The sequence below is a fragment of the Natrix helvetica genome (genome assembly GCF_964273705.1).
Source record: "Natrix helvetica genome assembly, chromosome: 6".
NCBI classification, from domain to species: domain Eukaryota; kingdom Metazoa; phylum Chordata; class Lepidosauria; order Squamata; family Natricidae; genus Natrix; species Natrix helvetica.
This window is the reverse complement of record NC_138553.1, coordinates 32268264-32287661: the sequence shown is the minus strand read 5'-3', so window position 1 is coordinate 32287661 and position 19398 is coordinate 32268264. Positions and strand designations below refer to the sequence as shown.

The following is a 19398-nucleotide window of genomic DNA, read 5'->3' as shown; positions in this document are numbered from 1 at the left end:
AAGATAAACAGTAAAGAAAAACTATCAAAAGTAATTATTTTAACTCAAACTTCAATTTAAGAATTAAGTATTATAGAATAGTGAGCAACCCTGGGCATTAGCTTCTAGTACTAGAGATTTATTATTACTTGGTAATAAATTGTCTGGCTAAAAAAAACTGGACTACAATGATGTATGTTAAGCTTCTGTTGAAGGTGGGCTACAAGCTTCATCTAGTGTTGTATATTTACATGGATTTTAACTAATATAGCCATGTGGAATCACATTATGCTCATTCTGAAAGAGCTGTGCTTGCTATTCTAAGTTTGATTCAAGACACATATCCATACTCTAAAGATCTGCAAGACTTGGTACCTATCTGAAGACATGGCCCTATCAATATTAGTTTGCCAATGCCTTAGATTCAATCACAATTTACAAACATTTCAGTGAATGAAAGTATATTCTTAGGCTTTTAAATTAAAAATGATTAGCATGGCTACCGATTACAAGAGTTTTCAACTGCCAAGCCAACTAGAATTTTTTTTTAATAAAATTAGATGTAATTGAATAAAAATGTTACCTCATCAGCTAAGTTAATAATATTAAAGCAGCCTTTTCTGAATATAAGAACTACCTAATCTAAAAATGATAAATCCTATTTCCTCTTCCTGTGACACACTGACATAGCTCACAAGAATGAGAAGTCAAAATGTTTTTTTTAAAAAAACTTTCATTTTATTCAAGAAAAGCAGTCAATTTCCAATTTAAATACATATCCTTCCCCAAACCAAGCACAGCTAGTTCTCTGTTTAGAAAATAAATTTCCAGCCTTGTCAAAATGCAGTATTCCCTAAAACCCTCATTCTACACAAAAGATTCCCCTGCCAAGAGCAAACTATCTTTTAGGCAATGCCACCAGAAGTGTGGGGTGTATAATATTCCAGTTATCTTAATGTACAGAGAGATCTCCTACTTCCACTCAACTTCAGTCTTTAACAAAAATACCCATTCTTCCAAACTCTGCAAAGATTCCGTGCCACATGCACATAGCTTGATATGTGCAAATCCATAGTTTAACTCACCAATGAAGAACTACAGATTGGGAAAAGGATGATAAACATATTTTGATCCCCAAACCAGCTGATTTCTAGTGTAAAATTAACAGTTAAGGTGAAATCTGAACTCTACTTCAAGTGTAAGCCTTCATAGAATAACAATAGCAATAGCAATAGCACTTAGACTTATATACAATCCCATGGTGTTTTATAGCACTCTCTGGGTGGTTTACAATAGAACGTTGAGGAAAAAAAGGCGACTTCTTCTTATGAAACAATCAGGTAGGCAGTAGGAGTAGCAAAAATATGCTTCCATAATTTCACTACCCATGTGTTAACTTACTGCTGGTCATTTTTTGTGGCATAATGGTAAAAACAAACAAAAAAAGAACAAAAGCCATACGGTTTGCCTTTGCTTTTTTATAGTGTTAGACTTAAGGCCAAATAGGTATCTTATAATAATCAAGATAAAATTGATTACCAGACAAATGTACATGGTTTACAACTAGATCTATACATACAATACTACAAATGAAATTCAAAAGTAGTCTTGCAAAGCTCTTAACTAAAAACTGACACTGGAATTCTGTAAGCCTTTCAGTAATTTTCATTCATGTAGCGATAGTAATACTGCATTATGAAATTATCACGCAGATTCACTTTACCTTGGTACTTTATTCTCTTGTTCGAGTAAAGTTATTTGGTGGAGCACAGCCTTATTGACTTTCTTCTCAACCAAAAGCTTTTCTTCCCTTTTAGGAGAAAATACTTTAACAGCCTTATGAAATGAAGGAAGCTTGACAACCAGATAAAACTTGGTATTACCTACAGGGGCTCTGAATTATTATAATGACATTTTAAGGAACTATCTTTGATGTATCCCAGCTCCCAGTCACATTTCATACAATTTAAAGAAAAAGTGTTCAAAGAATACTTTATCGCTAATTAATATTTCCAAGTTTGTGCATCTCTAACAGATTCCAAAAGTTTCTCAAAGAAATTGTTTGCTGCCCAGGAACAAAATCTGTTGCAGCAATAATATATTACTTTTCTAATTGCATAATGATACATAGTATTACATGTCATAAATGGCAGACATGGCATATACCACAGAATTAATTTCCTCTCTTCTTGTCCCATTTTCCTAAAACTCTTAGCATTACAAACTGGCAAAGCCACGAGAGATAAAAATACACATGAAGAACAATCCCTGACATACTCTATACATTCCAGATACTTGGAAAAGTGTTTCTTCCCATAAGGAAATATGCACTGAAACTTTGTGGTCTCTACCTAGGTATTTAATAGGTACCAATGTCCTGTTGAAAGAATGTCACTTCCAAGTTCTGCCCTTTCAACAGCTTGTCATTTTCCTGAGGTCACAAAGGGGATTCCTTTTCAGATGTTTTTAACTCCCAAAGTTTCAGTGATAGGGCAAATGACATTAGAATTATAACTCAGACTGTGAGCGTGAGATGCGAGGCCCCTTGCGAATTTCCTTTCGTTTTTCCTCTTTCTTTCTTCGCTTTTCTTCCTCCCGGAGAGCCTTCTGGAATGTGTTAGCACCAGGGAAAAACTAAAAAATAAACACAATGAGTTCAGGGATTCTGGCATCAAAAGTATGGACAATACTTTTTTGGTTGCTAACTCTTCCTTTTCGCTGCTCCAGTTTCTCTCTCTGACATTTCAATGATCTTCAGGAGATAATAGCTAGCTACTAATCAAAACACCAGGTTCCCTGTACTTTTGCCCCAAATATTTGGACCTCCGTACAAGAAAGGGTATGGAGATTCTCAGTCATTCAAGTCATGATGGTCCCAAGGGTATTTTTTGAAGAAGCAACTGGACTTTATGGGTTTTCTTTGAAGATGTTTCGCTTCTCATCCAAGAAGCTTCTTCAGCGCAAATCTACAAGATTAAGACTATTTTAGAATTCCCAGTTCCAAGGGTCATAGTATCCCCTTGCACATAATGGATGCAGAAAGGAACATCGTAGGAAAATCATCCTGCATCTCTCTGCAGTAAATGAGTAAGTGGCTTAGAGCAGTATTGAAGGGAATTCTCATCTGCTAAATTGACCAGCTCTAGATGTGTTTCCAAGGTGACCATACCATTACTGCCAACTCTTGTGACAAACTAATATCTGAAGCAGAACCGTATGGGGGTAATCATCTGTGCTACTTATAGGTAATATAAGCAAACATGCATTTGATTGGCTGCCAAGGATAACTACAGAGAACATTTCTGATTTAAAGCTGTCGAGAAAAAACTACTGCCATCAAGCAAGTGTTACTCCTTTCTTTCTTTCATAAGAAAGTTGTGAATAACCAGAGAGAAAAAAAGATAGGAATAATAGATAAGATGGACTCTTACTTCAGAATTGTCTGCTTTAAAGGGATTCTGGTAGTCTGGAGATCTTTCACTAATTCCTAGCTCTTGTGCCATCTGTGGAAGAAAGTATATTAAAATAATTCTCATCTACAGTATATTATTATCCCTCCTTCTCACCAACCTCTTAGTCCTAACTATAAGCATTCTTAAGAAATTATGTGCTTCAGAATTCATCAATATTTTTTCAATTGTTTTTATGTGTTTTAATCCCCCCAGGATAACCATGGGCAAATTCATAAAAGTCATTTGACTTCATAAAAGTCAAATTAATTAATAAAATAAAAATACATCTCCTAGTTTTCTCATTTGATATTTTAAATGCAAATTCTTTCAAAGCAGCAAAATAAAGCATACTGCATGATATCAATTATTGCATGGAACTTTTGAGCTGACATATTAATTCGACAACCATCTATGCTGTGCTACCAGCTATCCAAATTATAAAATAGACTTTGTGTATTACAATGTGAAGAGGAAAAACCAATATAATTCTACCAATCTTCTAAGCTTAATTCCTGATGATTTTATGGACATATCCAAGACATTTTTGCATAACAATACCAAAGTTGTTGATTGCTGTCTTTGTCCTGACTGCTTTTTCAATTTCCCAGCTTAGAAAGTACACATGTGCTAAATCAGAAGACCAAAATAATGGATGCTAGACCATGCAAATATGCTATTAAGATTGTATCAGTACATTTCTATATGCCTATGTAGATACTACAAAAGCAGATTATCTGCTGTAGTAAGTATGCAACTTTTGTATAAACCAGTCATCTGAGTCAGGGGTCCCCAACCTGTGGGCTCTAAGGGGATTGCAACCGGCCATGGAAATGCCCAACATGCGCGTGCAAGCACACACATCCTGACTTGTGCAAGTAGCATGTGAGTGTATGCAAGTGTGCTCCTTTTGTGTGAGCAGAAGGCACACATGCATGCTGCTTGCACAAATAGAGCTGCGTGTGTTTGTGCACGCTTGCATGGAACCATCCCCTCCCCTGCATCTGCAAAATCGGAAATGTTGGGGAATTCTAAGTAAAATATGTAAAATGCCTATATAAGGAACTTATTTATTACTAAACAAACGTATATACTGCCCATCTATCAGAAGAAACTCTGAGCAGTTAACTATGTGCAGTTTCTCCAGAATTTTTTTCTATAGAAACATCCTGAAACATTTCAAGCAAATATTTGTTTTCCTTAACCCAATTTTAGTAAATTACTACCCAATTCTAAAGGATAAACAAACTGAGAGGAGGTGCCAAGCAGGCATACTGTCTTACCAATCCTAATACTTGTGAGTGGGGCCCTTGATCAAATACGCCTGTCTGGTTGCAGAAGCTGATGCCCCAGCGAATAAGGTTGTTCCAATTGGAATTGCGATCAAAGTAGTGATGCACTATTTTGGGAAAACGTAGGACTACATCCCCAAAAAAAGCAGTATTCTCCACCACATGGGAATAGGCTAAGAAAAAAAGTTACAATGAAAAACTCAGACCAATCCCATCTTTTTGGGAACAATCTAATTATTCAACACACTTGAACTATTGCTTTGGATTAAGTATTAATTAAAAGAAAACATTTTCCTAATTTTTGTTTATCAAGGGAAAGAAAGGAAAGACAGAATAGTAAGGATTCTCATCTATATTAGTGATTAAGCATAAAAATAAGGGCATATCATTAATCTAGACTAATGAAGTGCAGCATTTGGAAATTCAAATATGTTACCTAAATGCTTAGAAAAAGAGCACTGATCTCTGGCTTAGAACATCACTTCTTTATTACAGACATGTATGAATACTTCGATACCTATTTATTTATATCTATACCTGGAATTAAATGGGTATTTAATTCAGGAAATCCAAAATCAAATCTATCTTGTTATTGGCCATCTCCTAATATATTATTTTTTCCTTCAAATACTAAAGTAAAATAGCAAGACTCTGGTCTGTTTCAAGTTTTATACATCATGCTTGTGGCTCTATTCACAACTTATAATGATCTTATGACTATTATAAATAACAATGTGCAAAAACAGAAGTGATTAAGAAAGAGTAGCCAATATGACAGAACTTTATTGCTTAACAACTCAAAGCTACACATTTAATGGATAAAAGATAATGGACAAAGAAACTGTGATTAGAAAGCAAAAAGTTTGTACCATCCTTTATCTTCTCATCGTGAGAAAATGGTCCATCTGGTGAAATATCTGCTGTTATAAGTACTGCTCGTGAGTCTTCAAGAACCTGCACATTATAACAGAAATGCATGTCAAACTTATGCCAAGTCTGCCCCAACAAGGACGTGTGTGCCAACAAGTCCCTTCTTAATTCCCTTTGTATAATCTTTTCTTCTAATCTATTGGATGAAGATACTTAGCTGATGTAACTTTAACAGGCTAGAGAATTTAGAAAAGGTGCCATGGCATAATAATATGGAACTTGTATTATAAGATATCTGAAGGGCATCAGGTTAGAGACTGCCCCAGTATCTGAAGTACATGTACCATGTACATTTTCCCTGGAGATTAAGACTAAAGTTCCTCAACTATGATCAAAAAATCATTATCCAAAATATATCAGGATGCTGTATTTTTATAGTAAGAAAGAAATCGGTCTTGATGTTCCTTACTAGATAGGAAAGTATTAAGTGAATGAGGCCAAGATATATTGATGAAATAGCTGTTGAAAATGTCCTTCTGTATTAACCTTTGCCATGGAGATGAAACTCATGAAAAGGTAGCTGAGAAAAACATTTACAGGTAACTACTGTAAACTTCAAGCTTTCCCCAAGAAATTGCAACCATTCATTTAGTGATCGTTTGAAGTTACAACAGCACTGAAAAAAGTGAATTATGACCCTTTTTCACACTTACAACAATTGTAGCATTCCCGTGGTCACATGATTAAAAATTGGATGCTTGGCAACTTGCATGTATTTATGACAGTTGCAATGTCCTGATTACCTTTTGTGACCTTTTGACAAGCAAAGTCAAAGCCAGATTCACTTAACAACCAGGTTACTAATTTAACAAATACAGTTAATCACTTAACAACTATCGCAAGAAAGGTCATAACATGGGGCAAAACACATTTAACAACTGTCTTGCTTAGCAACATAAATTTTGGGCTAAATTGTGGGCGTAGGTCGAGAACTACCTGTTCATCCAAGAGACATGATCTTCTCTTCCCAAACACTTGGGTGCCAAATCATAAACAAGAACTGCTCAGAATGGCTGCTGGTAACTTTTTCAGCAATCTACTTTGTGGGATGGTGAATGTTTTTCCTCCCGCTGTTGAATTACCATATTTTTCAGAGTATAAGACGCACCTAGCTTTTGGGGAGGAAAACAAGGGGAAAAAGTCTCCCTCCCAGCAATTTGCCTCCTTGCAACAAACAGCAAACAGTACAGACAATATACACTGTTTGTGGTGTATTTCTGTGCATGTGTGCCTGACCCATAGAAATAGCAAAGAATTGGAGAAATATACATTATGGCAGTATATTAATGCCAGAAAGTTTTTTTAAATGTAGTCACACTAACTCTCCCAATTATTTAAATAGATCTACTCCAAACATGACAAAGTCAGGGTCTAATTAAACAACAGGACACTTACATTTCAGACTATACTTGTACAGAAGCTGTTAAAATTGATGTGGCTCTCTGGAAGTATAATTATTCTCTGCTATTTAAAAGAAGATACAATAGCACTGAGCCTCTTCAGATCAAGCATTTATTTTGAAAAGCTTCTTCATTTTGTTAAGTTGACTAGAACAATAATAAAGCAGTCTTTAAAAATATGTCTAATAATTTGAACATTCTATAGGCATTTATAGTTATTGACTTACCTCCTTGCAGCAAACACCCTGATTAGCACAAGAAAAAAAAATTTGCCTCTGCCTCCCAGCAATTTGCCTTTCAGCACAGCCCCATTTCCCTGTTTGCTGCAAGGAGGTAAATTGCTGGGAGGCAGAGACCAAAGGGTGGGGGCTGTCAGGTGGGTGGGGCTACATTCAATGTATAAGACTCACCCAAAATTTCACCCTCTTTCAGGGGGAAAAAAGGTGTGTCTTATACTCCGAAAAATACGGTAGCTCACAGTCCAATTAGCCAATGACATAGAGGCTAAACTTTCCATTACTTTTCTAATACTGATTTAGGAGTATTCAAGAAACATGCTATAATTTAAAAAAATTGGGGATCAGTTAAGCAAGGCTTACCTTGAAAAGACCCTTGAGCATGATGTCTATAATTTTGTACTGCTGGTTGACATCATTTAGTTCAATCAGGTTCTTCAGTGCGTTCATTTGGTCTTTGCGCTTTACTTCAAACAGTTTCTTATCTGTGTCTTGGTCAAGCGAACCATACAGATCAGAAGTCCCATATTTTGTTCTATGGCCGCATCAACATACTGTAGTACACAGCATAATCCTCCATTCTATCTTTTTGCCTTTAATTATACCTCTTCAAAGATAAACACTTCACCAAGCTGTTTATTTTAATTGCAGAATCTAAGCATCTATCCTAACAGAAATCTTCAAATGCCAACTTGAAATATGCTAGTCACCCAAATTCAGGGGACTGAATTATCAGGTGCCTCTGTCTTTAGATGTTACTGGTAAATACCAGACCTTTGCAGAATAAGATTGCATCCATCCATGACAAGATGGGAGACAAACACTTGAACCCAATACATATTACTGAGACTTGGTTGTACAAAAATGGATGTGGTGGAAATTTGCCAGATGATTTCAGATCCTTTTACAGTCACACCACCAAAACCAGAGTTTTTGATTGTTCATGAGAACTTTGAAGTGACAAGAAGCACTACTCCAAAAATGATTGGTTGTGAGTGCCTATATTTTGAAATAGACTAAAGTGCTGATCACCTAGCTCAGTGATAGCTAACCTTTTTCTAAAGGCATGCCAAAATTGTGTGTGTGGTAACCCCACCCACCTACGCGCACAATCCCACCCACCCTCCCCAGGCTCCATATGTTTTCCTGAAGCCTGGGGAGGGCAAAAACGGACTCCCCTGGTCGATGGAAACAGATTGTCTCCGAACTTCCGGTTGGCCCATTGGGTTGTTTTGTACCCTCCCTGGGCTTCAGGAAAGCCTCCGAAGACTGGGGAGGGTGAAAAACAGGCCAAACAGGCCAACCCCTGAACTTCCGGTTGGCCCGTTGGACCTGTTTTTCGCCTTCTCCAGGGTGGGGTCCAGGGAGGGCGAAAAACAGGCCCAACAGCCTCCCCCAGCCCTCCAGAAGGCCAAAAATCAGCGAAGGACTGCCGTGCTGGCAAATATGGCTCTGCGTGCCACCTGTGGCACATGTGCCATAGGTTCGCCATTACAGACCTAGCTGCCCTTCATGATATTGAAGTTCCCAAGACTTTCAATGTGGGATGACTTCAACCTCCTTGACTGGGGGATGGGATAGATTTTCCAGTGTTGATGGATTCTATGACAACCATGAGATTGTCAGAAATAATTGCAGCTCCAAAACACATGGATGAGCACACACTTCATTTGGTCTTCATTTTGGAACATATTGGGTAGGAAGACATTAATGTTTCTTTTGTTATGGCCAGATAATTCAAACTGATTGTAGCAGCCCTGGAATTCTGTAACACTGCAGACCCTTCAAAAGGGTCTCTAATGAATCCAGAGAGATTCCACACGATGCCTCAAGATTATCCCAATTTAGTAAGCAATTCCTACTAAAGGGAACCGTCTGGCTGCAGCCGCAGCCCGTTGACCCCTTGGGGCAGTGCAAATACTACTTTTGCTCTTCTCTTTCTGGACACAGCGTCCCTGCTTGTTAGGCTGAAGCTGGCAGCTCCTAGTCTATCTATGAAATATGGAGGTGGCCAATTTCAAATCCAAGACCCCAACTGGAAGAAGGATACAGATTTCCAATCCTGAATCTGAGGTCTTCTTCTCGGTGTCAGTAGTCATACCTCTTGGTAATATCAGTGTAAAGAGGAATGTGCAAGCCACGAAATAATCCATTCTTAAAATCCTATATTGGAGAGAGAGAGATAAAAACATAGTGGCAGGGATATAACAATTTTCACATGTTTTAATTCACATTAAAAACATATCCACCCCATAACAGAAAATAGCTTCACGCCGTCAACCTAGTTAGGTCTCATTATGATTATACCTGTGAATAGTAGTACAGTACATCAGGAACAAAAGACAATTTGGCCTAGTATTAAGGCACCAGGCTAGAAATCAGGAGCTGTGAATTCTAGTTCTGCCTTAGGCATAAAAGCCAGCTGGGTGACTTTGGACCAGTCACTTTCTCTCAGTCCAACTCACCTCACAGGGTTGGTGAGTAGTGGGAAAAATAGGAGGAAAAAGGAGTGTTAGATATGTTTGCCACATTGAGTTATTTGTAAATACAATAAAGATGGGCTCAAAATAGATACCGTGTTTCTCAAACCAAAACACGAGCCACCCCAATAAGTCCAACCCTAATTTTTCAGCGGGTGGGCCTAATATTACCTCTACCCCAAAAATAAGCCCAGGGGAATGGGCGTGGCCAGCACAAGTGGCAGCACAGCAGGGAACGGTCTGGCTGCAGCCCGTTGGCCCCTTGGGGCAGTGCAAATACCGCTTTTGCTCTTCTCTTTCGGGACACAGCGTTTCTGCTTGTTAGGCTGCTTCCCTGAAGCTGGCAGCTCCGCGGCCCACTTCCTTGCTTTTCCCCTCTTTTTGGGAGGCCCGCGGGAGGCTTGCTTGGCGGCACAGGGGAGGCAGCCAATCCAGACCCCCCTTGCTGGTGCTTGCTTGGTGCAGCTGCAAGCAAGCCAAGAGACAGTGGGGCGAAGGGGCTGGTACACTGGGATTGCCTCTGCCTCCACCTGCTGCACAAAAGCCTCTCATGAGGTAAAAAGCAAAGTGGCCGACTGAGAAGCTGCTGACTTCAGGAAGTGGCCCAACAGGCAGAAGTGCCGCACCCCTAAAGAGATGGGTGAAAGTCATTCTGCACTGAAGCAGAGGCAGTCCGAGCCTTCAGCGTATCGCAGGATTGCAACGCTGAAGGTTTGGAATGGAGCCTTCAGTGTTGCAATCCTGGGATATGCTGAAGGCTTGGAGTGAGGCTGTTTTCGCAAAAGGCAGTAAAATGGGGGGGGGCACAGCTCAGCACAGACTGAGGATGGATGGTAGGCAGGAAAATTCACCTCCCCATTTTCCTGCCGTTTGCCAAAAAGGCTCCATTCCAAACCTTCAGCATATCCCAGGACACTGCAAAGCTTGTTGTAGTGTTGTGCATGCGAGCAGCGGCAGTGCTGTGAGGTTCATCACATCGGTGAAGCCTCTTCGAGCAGGACCCTGCAAGGATTGCTGTGCCATTGTGTACGCAAACAGCGGCACCACCACGAGTTTGGACACACCGGCACAGCCACTCACGGCAGGATGCCTCCAGGGTCCAGCAGAGCCGGACTGTGAGGGGGTTGGGGAGGCACATGGGCCAGTCCTGAGGGTTGAGGAAAGCTTAGACCAGGGCTCTGCGTCAGAGGCAGAGAGGGAGTTAGACAGCAGTGAGGCAGAAGAACAGCTGGAACCTGTTCCCAGGGTGCGCATGCGCAGAGCTGCCATAAGAGAAGAACAACTAAGACAGCAGGGTCGACTTAAGAGTAAAGCCACACCTTGGAGGTGAGTCGCCCCTCCCATAGGAAAAAAAAGAGGAACGAACGGGGAGTGGGCTTTTGCAGGAAACAATTTGTTCATTTGGTCGGTTCAAGAGTGGAAAGTTTGGTGTGTGGCTTTAAGAGACTCTGTGCCAAGTTTCCCTTGCCCTGGGTTTGGAAATTAGTTGTCTGGCAGCACGCCAAACGAGAGAAGGTGCGTGGGTAAGCCTTGTTGACTGTGAATGAAAGGAATTCACAGTTGTGTAAATAAAAGAGGTTTTGCAGGGACCAAGAAAATAATAATTCAATTTATTTTTTAAAATCCTTAAAATAAAATATGAACTGAAACCAAAGACACTTCAATTCAATATACTTCCAGAAAACATAAATGAGAAAAAGCACAATGTGCTAAGATATACCTTAACAGCTGCAGGGACAAACTTTCAAAGGCACTGGAAAAGAGAACTTGCTAAGATTGGGAGTAAAAAACAATAAAAATGTTTTGGGGAACCCATCAATGTGAAACCAGTATTTATTAGTAAAGGAATAGAAATCCTGATGCTTCACAATACCATTCTTCCCACACTGTTATTGTCCGTTGCATCTATTTCTACAGAAAACATTAAACCAGGGATGTCAAACTCAAGGCCCAGGTGCCAGATCCGGCCAGCGGGGTACTTAGCCCAGGGAGCCACTCTGGAAACAGCTAAAGACTGACCCACAGTGCTTCTGCCAGTGTAAAAGGGGTCCTGAGCTCTGTTTTTGGCTGACACGGCCTCCTGCAATCTTCTGCCAGTGAAAACGAAGCTTGGGGGGGCTGCACAGAGCCCCTTTTCGTTGGGAAAGCAGGAGTTACGTGGAACTGGCCATGCCCACTGGCTTCGCCCTCTCCACCCTCGCCCCCAAGGCCAAACACAACCTTGATGCAGCCCGCAATGAAATCAAGTTTATCACCCCTGCACTAAACCAATCTGCTATCTTGGAAACAGCTGCTAGTTGCAGGGTGCTTTGCATCAATAATACTGAAAAAAGCAACATGCCAAAAATCCTGAAAGAGAACATTGGCAGACATGATTTATCCAAAGAAATTGGAAAGAAATGGAAAGGTCTTTAATCCTCCCTGAATGAAGAGTCAATGTTCTCTGAGCTTGGTTGTTGTTGTTTTTTGCAGAAGTTTCATTACGCAAACTAAGTGCTAGTACTGATGATGTTACCTAGTTTGGGTGATGAAACATCTGCAAGAAAACCACCAAGGTCAGAGAGCATCAAGGATTCCTCACTTCAACCCTGAGCTATAAATATTCTCTTTTATTGGTATCATTCCCGAATACCCAATTGAAAGGAAACACAATAGTCATATAGACATTCCACAGATATGATTTAGATTTTTTGCATCAGAACATTTGGAAAGATTAGCAAAACTGCATTTTACTGAATGCTAAATGAAACAGCAACTTGGAAAGTTTTAAACCAAACTTTAACACAACTTTAACTTCATGCATCTTTAAACATTGAATCGTTATATAGTACTGTACTATAATTTAAAATATACCATCAAATAGCTGTAAAGGATAAACCTTAAACATGCTGCCATTCACTCAATTTATTCATGAACTGTGGAAAAACAAGCAGAAGGAAATGTTTGTTCAATAAATTGCTTCCTGTCATGAAAAAGCACAAGTAAACATCAACTGGAACATAACTAATAAGAAATTATTTACAGTGCAAATGCTGTGCTTCTTAACATAATAAAGGATACAAGTTACAGAGATGTATACAGGTAGTCCTCGACTTACAACAATTGAGCCCAAAATTTATGTTGTTAAGTGAGACATTGAGTTTTCTCCCATTTTACATTTCTTCCTCAAGTTGTTAAGTGAATCACTGAAGTTTGTAAGTTAGTAACCTGGTTCTTAAGTGAATCTGGTTTCCTCATTGACTTTGCTTGTCAGAAGGTTGCAAAAGGGGATCTCATGACTTGGGAATGCTGCAATGGTCATAAGTATGAACCAGTTGACAGGAGTCTGAATTTTGATCACATGATCATGGGGCTGGTACAAAGGTTGTAACTGTGAAAAATGGTCATACGTTGCTTTTCTTAGTGCCCTTGTAAATTTTGAACAGTCACTAAATGAACTGTTGTGAGTTGAGGACTACCTGTAGCATCTTTGTTGTTCCATATGCTAAATATTATAATGAATCAAAGGGATGCAAAGTGAAATCTCACCAGGAAGACACCAACAAATGGTAATCAGGTCTTCATTTTTGTTTTAACCTGCTATGCAATAGCCATATTTTTACTTAGATCCTCAAACCTGAACACCTTTACTTTACTTTACTTTTATTTAGATTTTTATACCGCCCCCTCTCCCCAAAGGGACTCGGGGCGGTGTACAGTCAAATAAAAACACATCAATAAATAGAAAATACAAACACAAAGAGGAGGCAATAAGAAACTGTACATATCTGAAGTAAAGTAGTTAAAAGCAATATTTAAATACCCTAAAAATACCCAATTAAAATATCTGCCAGGAGGTAGAATAAAACTATAAATGGGCCAGGCCGGCTAAACGGAACAGGTGAGTCTTCACCCTTACTAGAACTGTTTTTTCATGGAATCAACTAGGGCTTCATAAAACATGGTTATGGTATCAGATCTCTTTTTCTCTATATATGAAACCATGGTGACTGCCCTTCTGAAAAGGATACAATCAAACTTGGAAATGTGCAGAAATGAACACCAAAAATGATCATAGGATTAGAACACATGAACAATTGATAGAGTCTGGGAGGACACAAGAGTTAGAATTAATACACCCATAGAGGCGCAGGCCTTTATGGAAAAAAATAAAGCTCTCCTAGAAAAACCAGATGATTCTACAACAGACATACAGGACACGGGAGGGGCCGGAGCTCTGGCGGCGGGGGGAGATGGGGCAATACCGAGAAAACTCAGATCACAAAAATGAACAAGAAAATCTGCTTGACATAAATTGTTCGAAATTATTAACTGAACTCATATGCTGACTATATATTACTATTTAGCAATGAATTTTGTGTAAATGTATTTTATGAGTATGGAGGGAGGGGGCACCTACCGCACATCGCAACTGCCAAAATTTGTAACCATTCCACTACCTTTTTCCCTATTATTTTTCAAAAAACCAATAAAACTTTGTTTAAAAAAAAAAAAAACAATTGATAGAGGTAGTCCTCGACACATGACCACAAGTGAGCCCAAAATTTCTGTTGCTAAGCAAGACAATTACTAAGTGAGCCCCATATTATGATCTTTCTTGCCACAGTTGCATTGCAGTTGTTATGTTAGTAACACAGTTAAGGGAATCTGGCTTTCCCCTTGACTTTGTTAGTCAGAAGGTCGCAAAAGGTGATCACATGACCTCAGGACACTGCAACCATCATAAATAAGAGCCCGTTGCCAAGTATCTGAATTTTGATCAGTGGGGGGACATGGGGATGTTGTAACAGTCGTAAGTGTGAAAAATGGTCTGAAGTGCCATTGTAACTTTGAAAGGTCACTAAATAAACTGTTGTAAATAGAGGACTGCCTGTATTTTTTTTTAGTTCAGCGTTTTGGATATGATAAAGGTTAATATTAAAATTGTGTCCAAGAAACAGGATGTGCATGTTTTTTAGAAAAACAATATTACTTATATAACTACCGTATACTGCCCTTCGCACAGTTACTCATGCGCTTGTGACGTCCCGGCTAGACTACTGTAACCCTCTCTACATGGGGCTCCCCTTGAGATGCACCCGAAGGCTGCAGCTGGTTCAGAATGCGGCCGCGCGGGCAGTCTCGGGAGTCTCTAGCTACTCCCACGTAACACCTCTCCTGCGCGGGCTACACTGGCTACCTGTGGCTTTTCGGGTGCGCTTCAAGGTGTTGACCATCATTTTTAAGGCGCTCCATGGCATAGGACCTAGTTATTTGCGGGATCGTATCCTGCCCCATACATCCCTCCGGCCGATTCACTCACACAGAGAGGGACTCCTCCGGGTGCCGTCCACTAGGCTGTGCCAGCGGGCGACACCTAGAGGAAGGGCCTTCTCTGTGATGGGCCCGACCCTCTGGAATGACCTCCCCCATGACATTAGAATGACTACGGATCTCCGCTCCTTCCGTCAAAAACTTAAAACCCACCTATTCCAGCTAGCCGGCTTGGCCTAATTCCACCTATCCCACCTCAGTCCTATTTCTAAATTTTTAAGATTGGTTTTAAGGTCTGTTTTTTAATTTTTATAAATTGTACAGGGGTTGTTTAATTGGATTTTTACCTATGTGTTTGATTGTTTGTATGTTTTTAATTTTTTCCTGTACACCGCCCCGAGTCCCTCCGGGGAGAGGGGGCAGTCTAGAAATTTAATAAATTATTATTATTATTATTATTTTGGAGTACAAGACACACCTTTCCCCCCCCCCAAAGAGGGTGAAAATCTGGGTGCGTCTTATACACTGAATACAGCATTTTTGGCCTCCCAAAATCTCACCCCCTTTGCAAAAATGGATGTGCAGAGGCTTTGGGAGGCCTGCCCCCAGGAGCATTCTACAAGCCTCATAAAGGCTATGCATGCCTTTTTTTTTTTTTTTGCAAAAAACGGCCTATTTTTGCAAAAAATGACCTGTTTTTTGCTGCCCCCCCCCCCCCCAGGCACTTTGCAGGCCTCCCAAAATTTCTGCATGCCCCATTTTTCACAAAAAATGAGGCATGCAGAGGTTTTGGGAGGTCTGCAGAGTGCAAAAACTTTTTTTTTAAATTTACCTCTTCAAAATCTTGGTGTGTCTTATTGGTGCATCTTATACTCCAAAAATACGGTAAGTTTATAAACATGTAGATAATAATAATGTCTGGAATTAGATTTCTGCCACCTAAGATTTTGAAATGTTTTTCAGATCTATGGAAGCATAATTTTTCATAATTTTGAAACTGTATCATATTATTATTTATACTTTAATATATTTTACATTATAGTAATATCAAATTATTCACCAGCACTTTGTACCATGGTAGAACAAGCATCTTATTTATATAGTAACTGAGATTATAGACTTAATTCTGAAACAAGTGGAGCTAGGTAGCAAGAGATATATTAGTCCTTTAGAAGTCTGTAGACCAGGCTATGAGCTCAATCTTAAATGCTGCAGGCAGTTTTGTTAAGGAGCATCGATTCACCCATTCATCCATTCACAGAGAGAATACAAGCAGAGTCATGCTACACCACATGAAAAGTCCCTTTAATCCAGTATTCTGTTGCCACAGTGACAACTACATTCCTACAGGACCCCTGTAAGGAGGGCATTGGCATACCAACTCATGTTTTTTGCAAAAGGTATTTGTAGATATGGCATCACTGATACTGAAGACATAGCCATCATGATTAATTACTATTGATACTATATCCTTTGTGAATTCTCTAAATCTATTTTAAAGACCTCTAAATTATGGCTTTCACTCCATCTTTTGGTAAACTGTTCTACAGCTTGACTATGAATTTATTCTTATAGGCCCTATAAGAATATTCCCTAATTTCACTTTGTGGAATAGGCCCTATTCCCACTTTGTGGAATGGATAGTACTGCTAAAGAACGGAGTTGTGCCCTATAATATACTCTGTTCTTTATTAGCAGTACTATTTATTCCACAAAGTGAGAATGAAAATCATTACTGATAAATAATTTTATTAACAACATGAGGACTGTAAGACAAAAGAAAAGTGCAGAAAATAAGCAAAATCTCTTATGGAATCATTTTCATATTTATATAAATAAAAGCTTCCTTTCAAAAGCTGTACAGATTTTAGTTTGGCAAATTATCCAAAACAAAAGCATTTGCAATAATAACACAAATACCCGATAATCCAGCATTTTTAATTTGTGGATATAAGACATATCAGAGATATACAAAATCAACAGACTATCTTTCTGAATCTGATTCGCCAATCCATCTAATCTTTAATCTAGTCTTGTCTGAAGAAACAAGAATCAATCACTGCACAAAACCCAATGTAGGTTTTTCATGAGATAGACAAGTGGAATTTGTCAATGATAATAACACAAGAGAGAGCTGGGGGAAAGTGGGGGAAGCTATGAGTTCAATAGTGCATTTACAGATCCTCAGGAAGGAAGGAAGTATAATACAATATAATACAATAGCAGAATTGGAAGGGACCTTGCAGGTCTTCTAGTCCATTTCAGCGTGGAGGTAGACAGCCCATGCTGAAGCTAAACCTTAAGAAGTGGTAAAACAAATTAACTTGAATGCCAGTACAGGTGGTCCTCAACTTCAGTTCATTTAGTGACTTCTCAAAGTTACAATGGCACTGACCATTTTTTACACTCTGTAGCATCCCAATGGTTATGTGATCAAAATTTAGATGTTTGGCAACTGAATACTCATACTTATAACAGTTACTGTGTCTCAAGGTCATGTGATCACCTTTTGATGAGCAAAATCAAAGGGGAAGACAGATTCACTTAGCTATGTTACTAACTTATCAACTGTATTGATTCACTTAACAACTCGGGCAAGAAAGGCTGTAAAATGATGCAAAATTTACTTAACAAATGTCTCACTTAACAGCAGAAATTTGGGGCTCAATTGTGGTCGTAAGTCAAAGACCACCTGCAGTTGTCTGAGAAGTTTATAGATTCAAGATGAGGCTACCCAGCTGAATATAAAGACTTTACTTGTAAGTAACTACAGCACCTAAAGCTTTTTCCACCAAGCAATCAAGCATTTTAGGTGAACAGATTTAAATACAAAGGTATTTTATTTATCTATTTATATTGCCTTACAAAATATAACAAAAAACCACTTTTTATCTAGTTTGTTGCCAAAATCGCTACACTGACACGTCCGTGAAGCCACCAGTAGTCAAGCTGGGCGCGAATACTTTTATTAACGTGGCGGAATCCTCGCTCTTCTAAGTCCCGCTTCAGGCGATTTAATTGACTTTGCTGTTTTCCCGCGAGTGGAGTGGCGAGTCTAAAAGATGCCGATGGAATTATGGGAGTTGAGGTCCTCGGTTAAAAACGGAAAGGGATATAAAAGAATAGGGATTTTGGCACGTGTGCTTCGAAACTGCTTAACCGTCTACTACATGCAGAGATCTCATCAACAGACGGGAGAGGGGGCGCGACCTTCTGTCGTCTACTTGCCGCTCCTAAGAGATCCGTTAGACTTCACAAGAGCTCACTTAGGGCCTCTCTTCCCCCAGCGCTCTCCTTTTCTACATGCAATCTTATCTGTAGCATTTGAGTCGCGGAGAACCGGCACCGGGCAATCTATGAAGTATTTTCCCGCTTTGTCCTGCAGTTCAAGATCACCTCTCAAAATCTGCAGTTCAACGGCAATATACCCTGAATATTTTTCCCGCGTCAGATCGGGAGAAATGCTCGTTATCCAACCAATCGCTGCTAGACGCCTACCAAAAATCCTTACCAGCTACTGCCTCAATCCACAACAGCTGGACTTTACTCTGACGAGACTGTCATGCTGCAACATCTCTTCCTTTTCCCAGTAGCTTTTCGCCTGACTGGCCCTGCTGTTAGCAAACCACATGCCCTACACTAAGACGTCACTTCCTCCACCAGCTTCCCAGGGTCCCCTGTATTGTAGTTCCGCCTGTAATTTTGGCGGGGCCTCCCCCCCCCTTTTACTATGGTGGTTGGTTAGTTCAAATTGCGGTTTTTTTGACTTGCAGCTGTTAAGGCGCTTTTCTGAATAGCAGAAGCAGAAGCAGAAACGTGAACTGAAACACACTAGACTATTTTCGAAAGTTTGTACGTTAAAACACCAGAGGCATTTGGAAGAATTAGATTTGAGTGTGAAGAGTTAATACGGTAGTTGAAGGGGGAGGAATAGAAATATTAATAAAAACGTGTGGTGTCTAATATTGTTTCAGTACAAATTAATATTCTTGATGGTGATGCTCTCTGTTACTTCTAGTGATTTGAATTTCACAGCTCCATTGCAGGAAGAACAAATCATTAGGATATCAGATATGTAGTTTTGGGACTTGTATATATAGAAAAGTATGAGATTGCACCTTGAGGTATTTGATGCTATAAAGTGCAGTTCTTCTCTGTACCTAAATGGCAGCTGTTATTCCAGCCTAATTATATTTTCTCAGTAATATGGTAATAATTATTTGCCGCATTCATTGATTCTTGGATTGTGGAGAATGACTGAGCAACTTTCAAAACTAATGGACTAGCCATCATACAGATGACTCACCCCATTATATCCATTTTTTTGGGGGGGGGGTAGTCTTAGAGATTGAGCATTTGATCTGCACAACAGAAATGGC

The 19398-nt window shown here is 39.5% G+C and overlaps 1 protein-coding gene across 1 annotated transcript; it reads right to left on the bottom strand.

Annotated features, from left to right (window-relative positions):
* Positions 1–694: 694 nt before the first annotated feature.
* CCDC134 (coiled-coil domain containing 134) lies at positions 695–18689 on the bottom strand. The gene is made up of 7 exons (XM_081958818.1): positions 18531–18689; positions 9337–9449; positions 7650–7771; positions 5590–5674; positions 4712–4893; positions 3411–3482; positions 695–2613 (listed from the first exon to the last, which is right to left on the bottom strand). Exons 2-7 carry the CDS (start codon positions 9437–9439, stop codon positions 2488–2490), a joined length of 690 nt encoding a protein of 229 aa, XP_081814944.1. The 5' UTR covers positions 9440–9449; positions 18531–18689; the 3' UTR covers positions 695–2487.
* Positions 18690–19398: the final 709 nt, after the last annotated feature.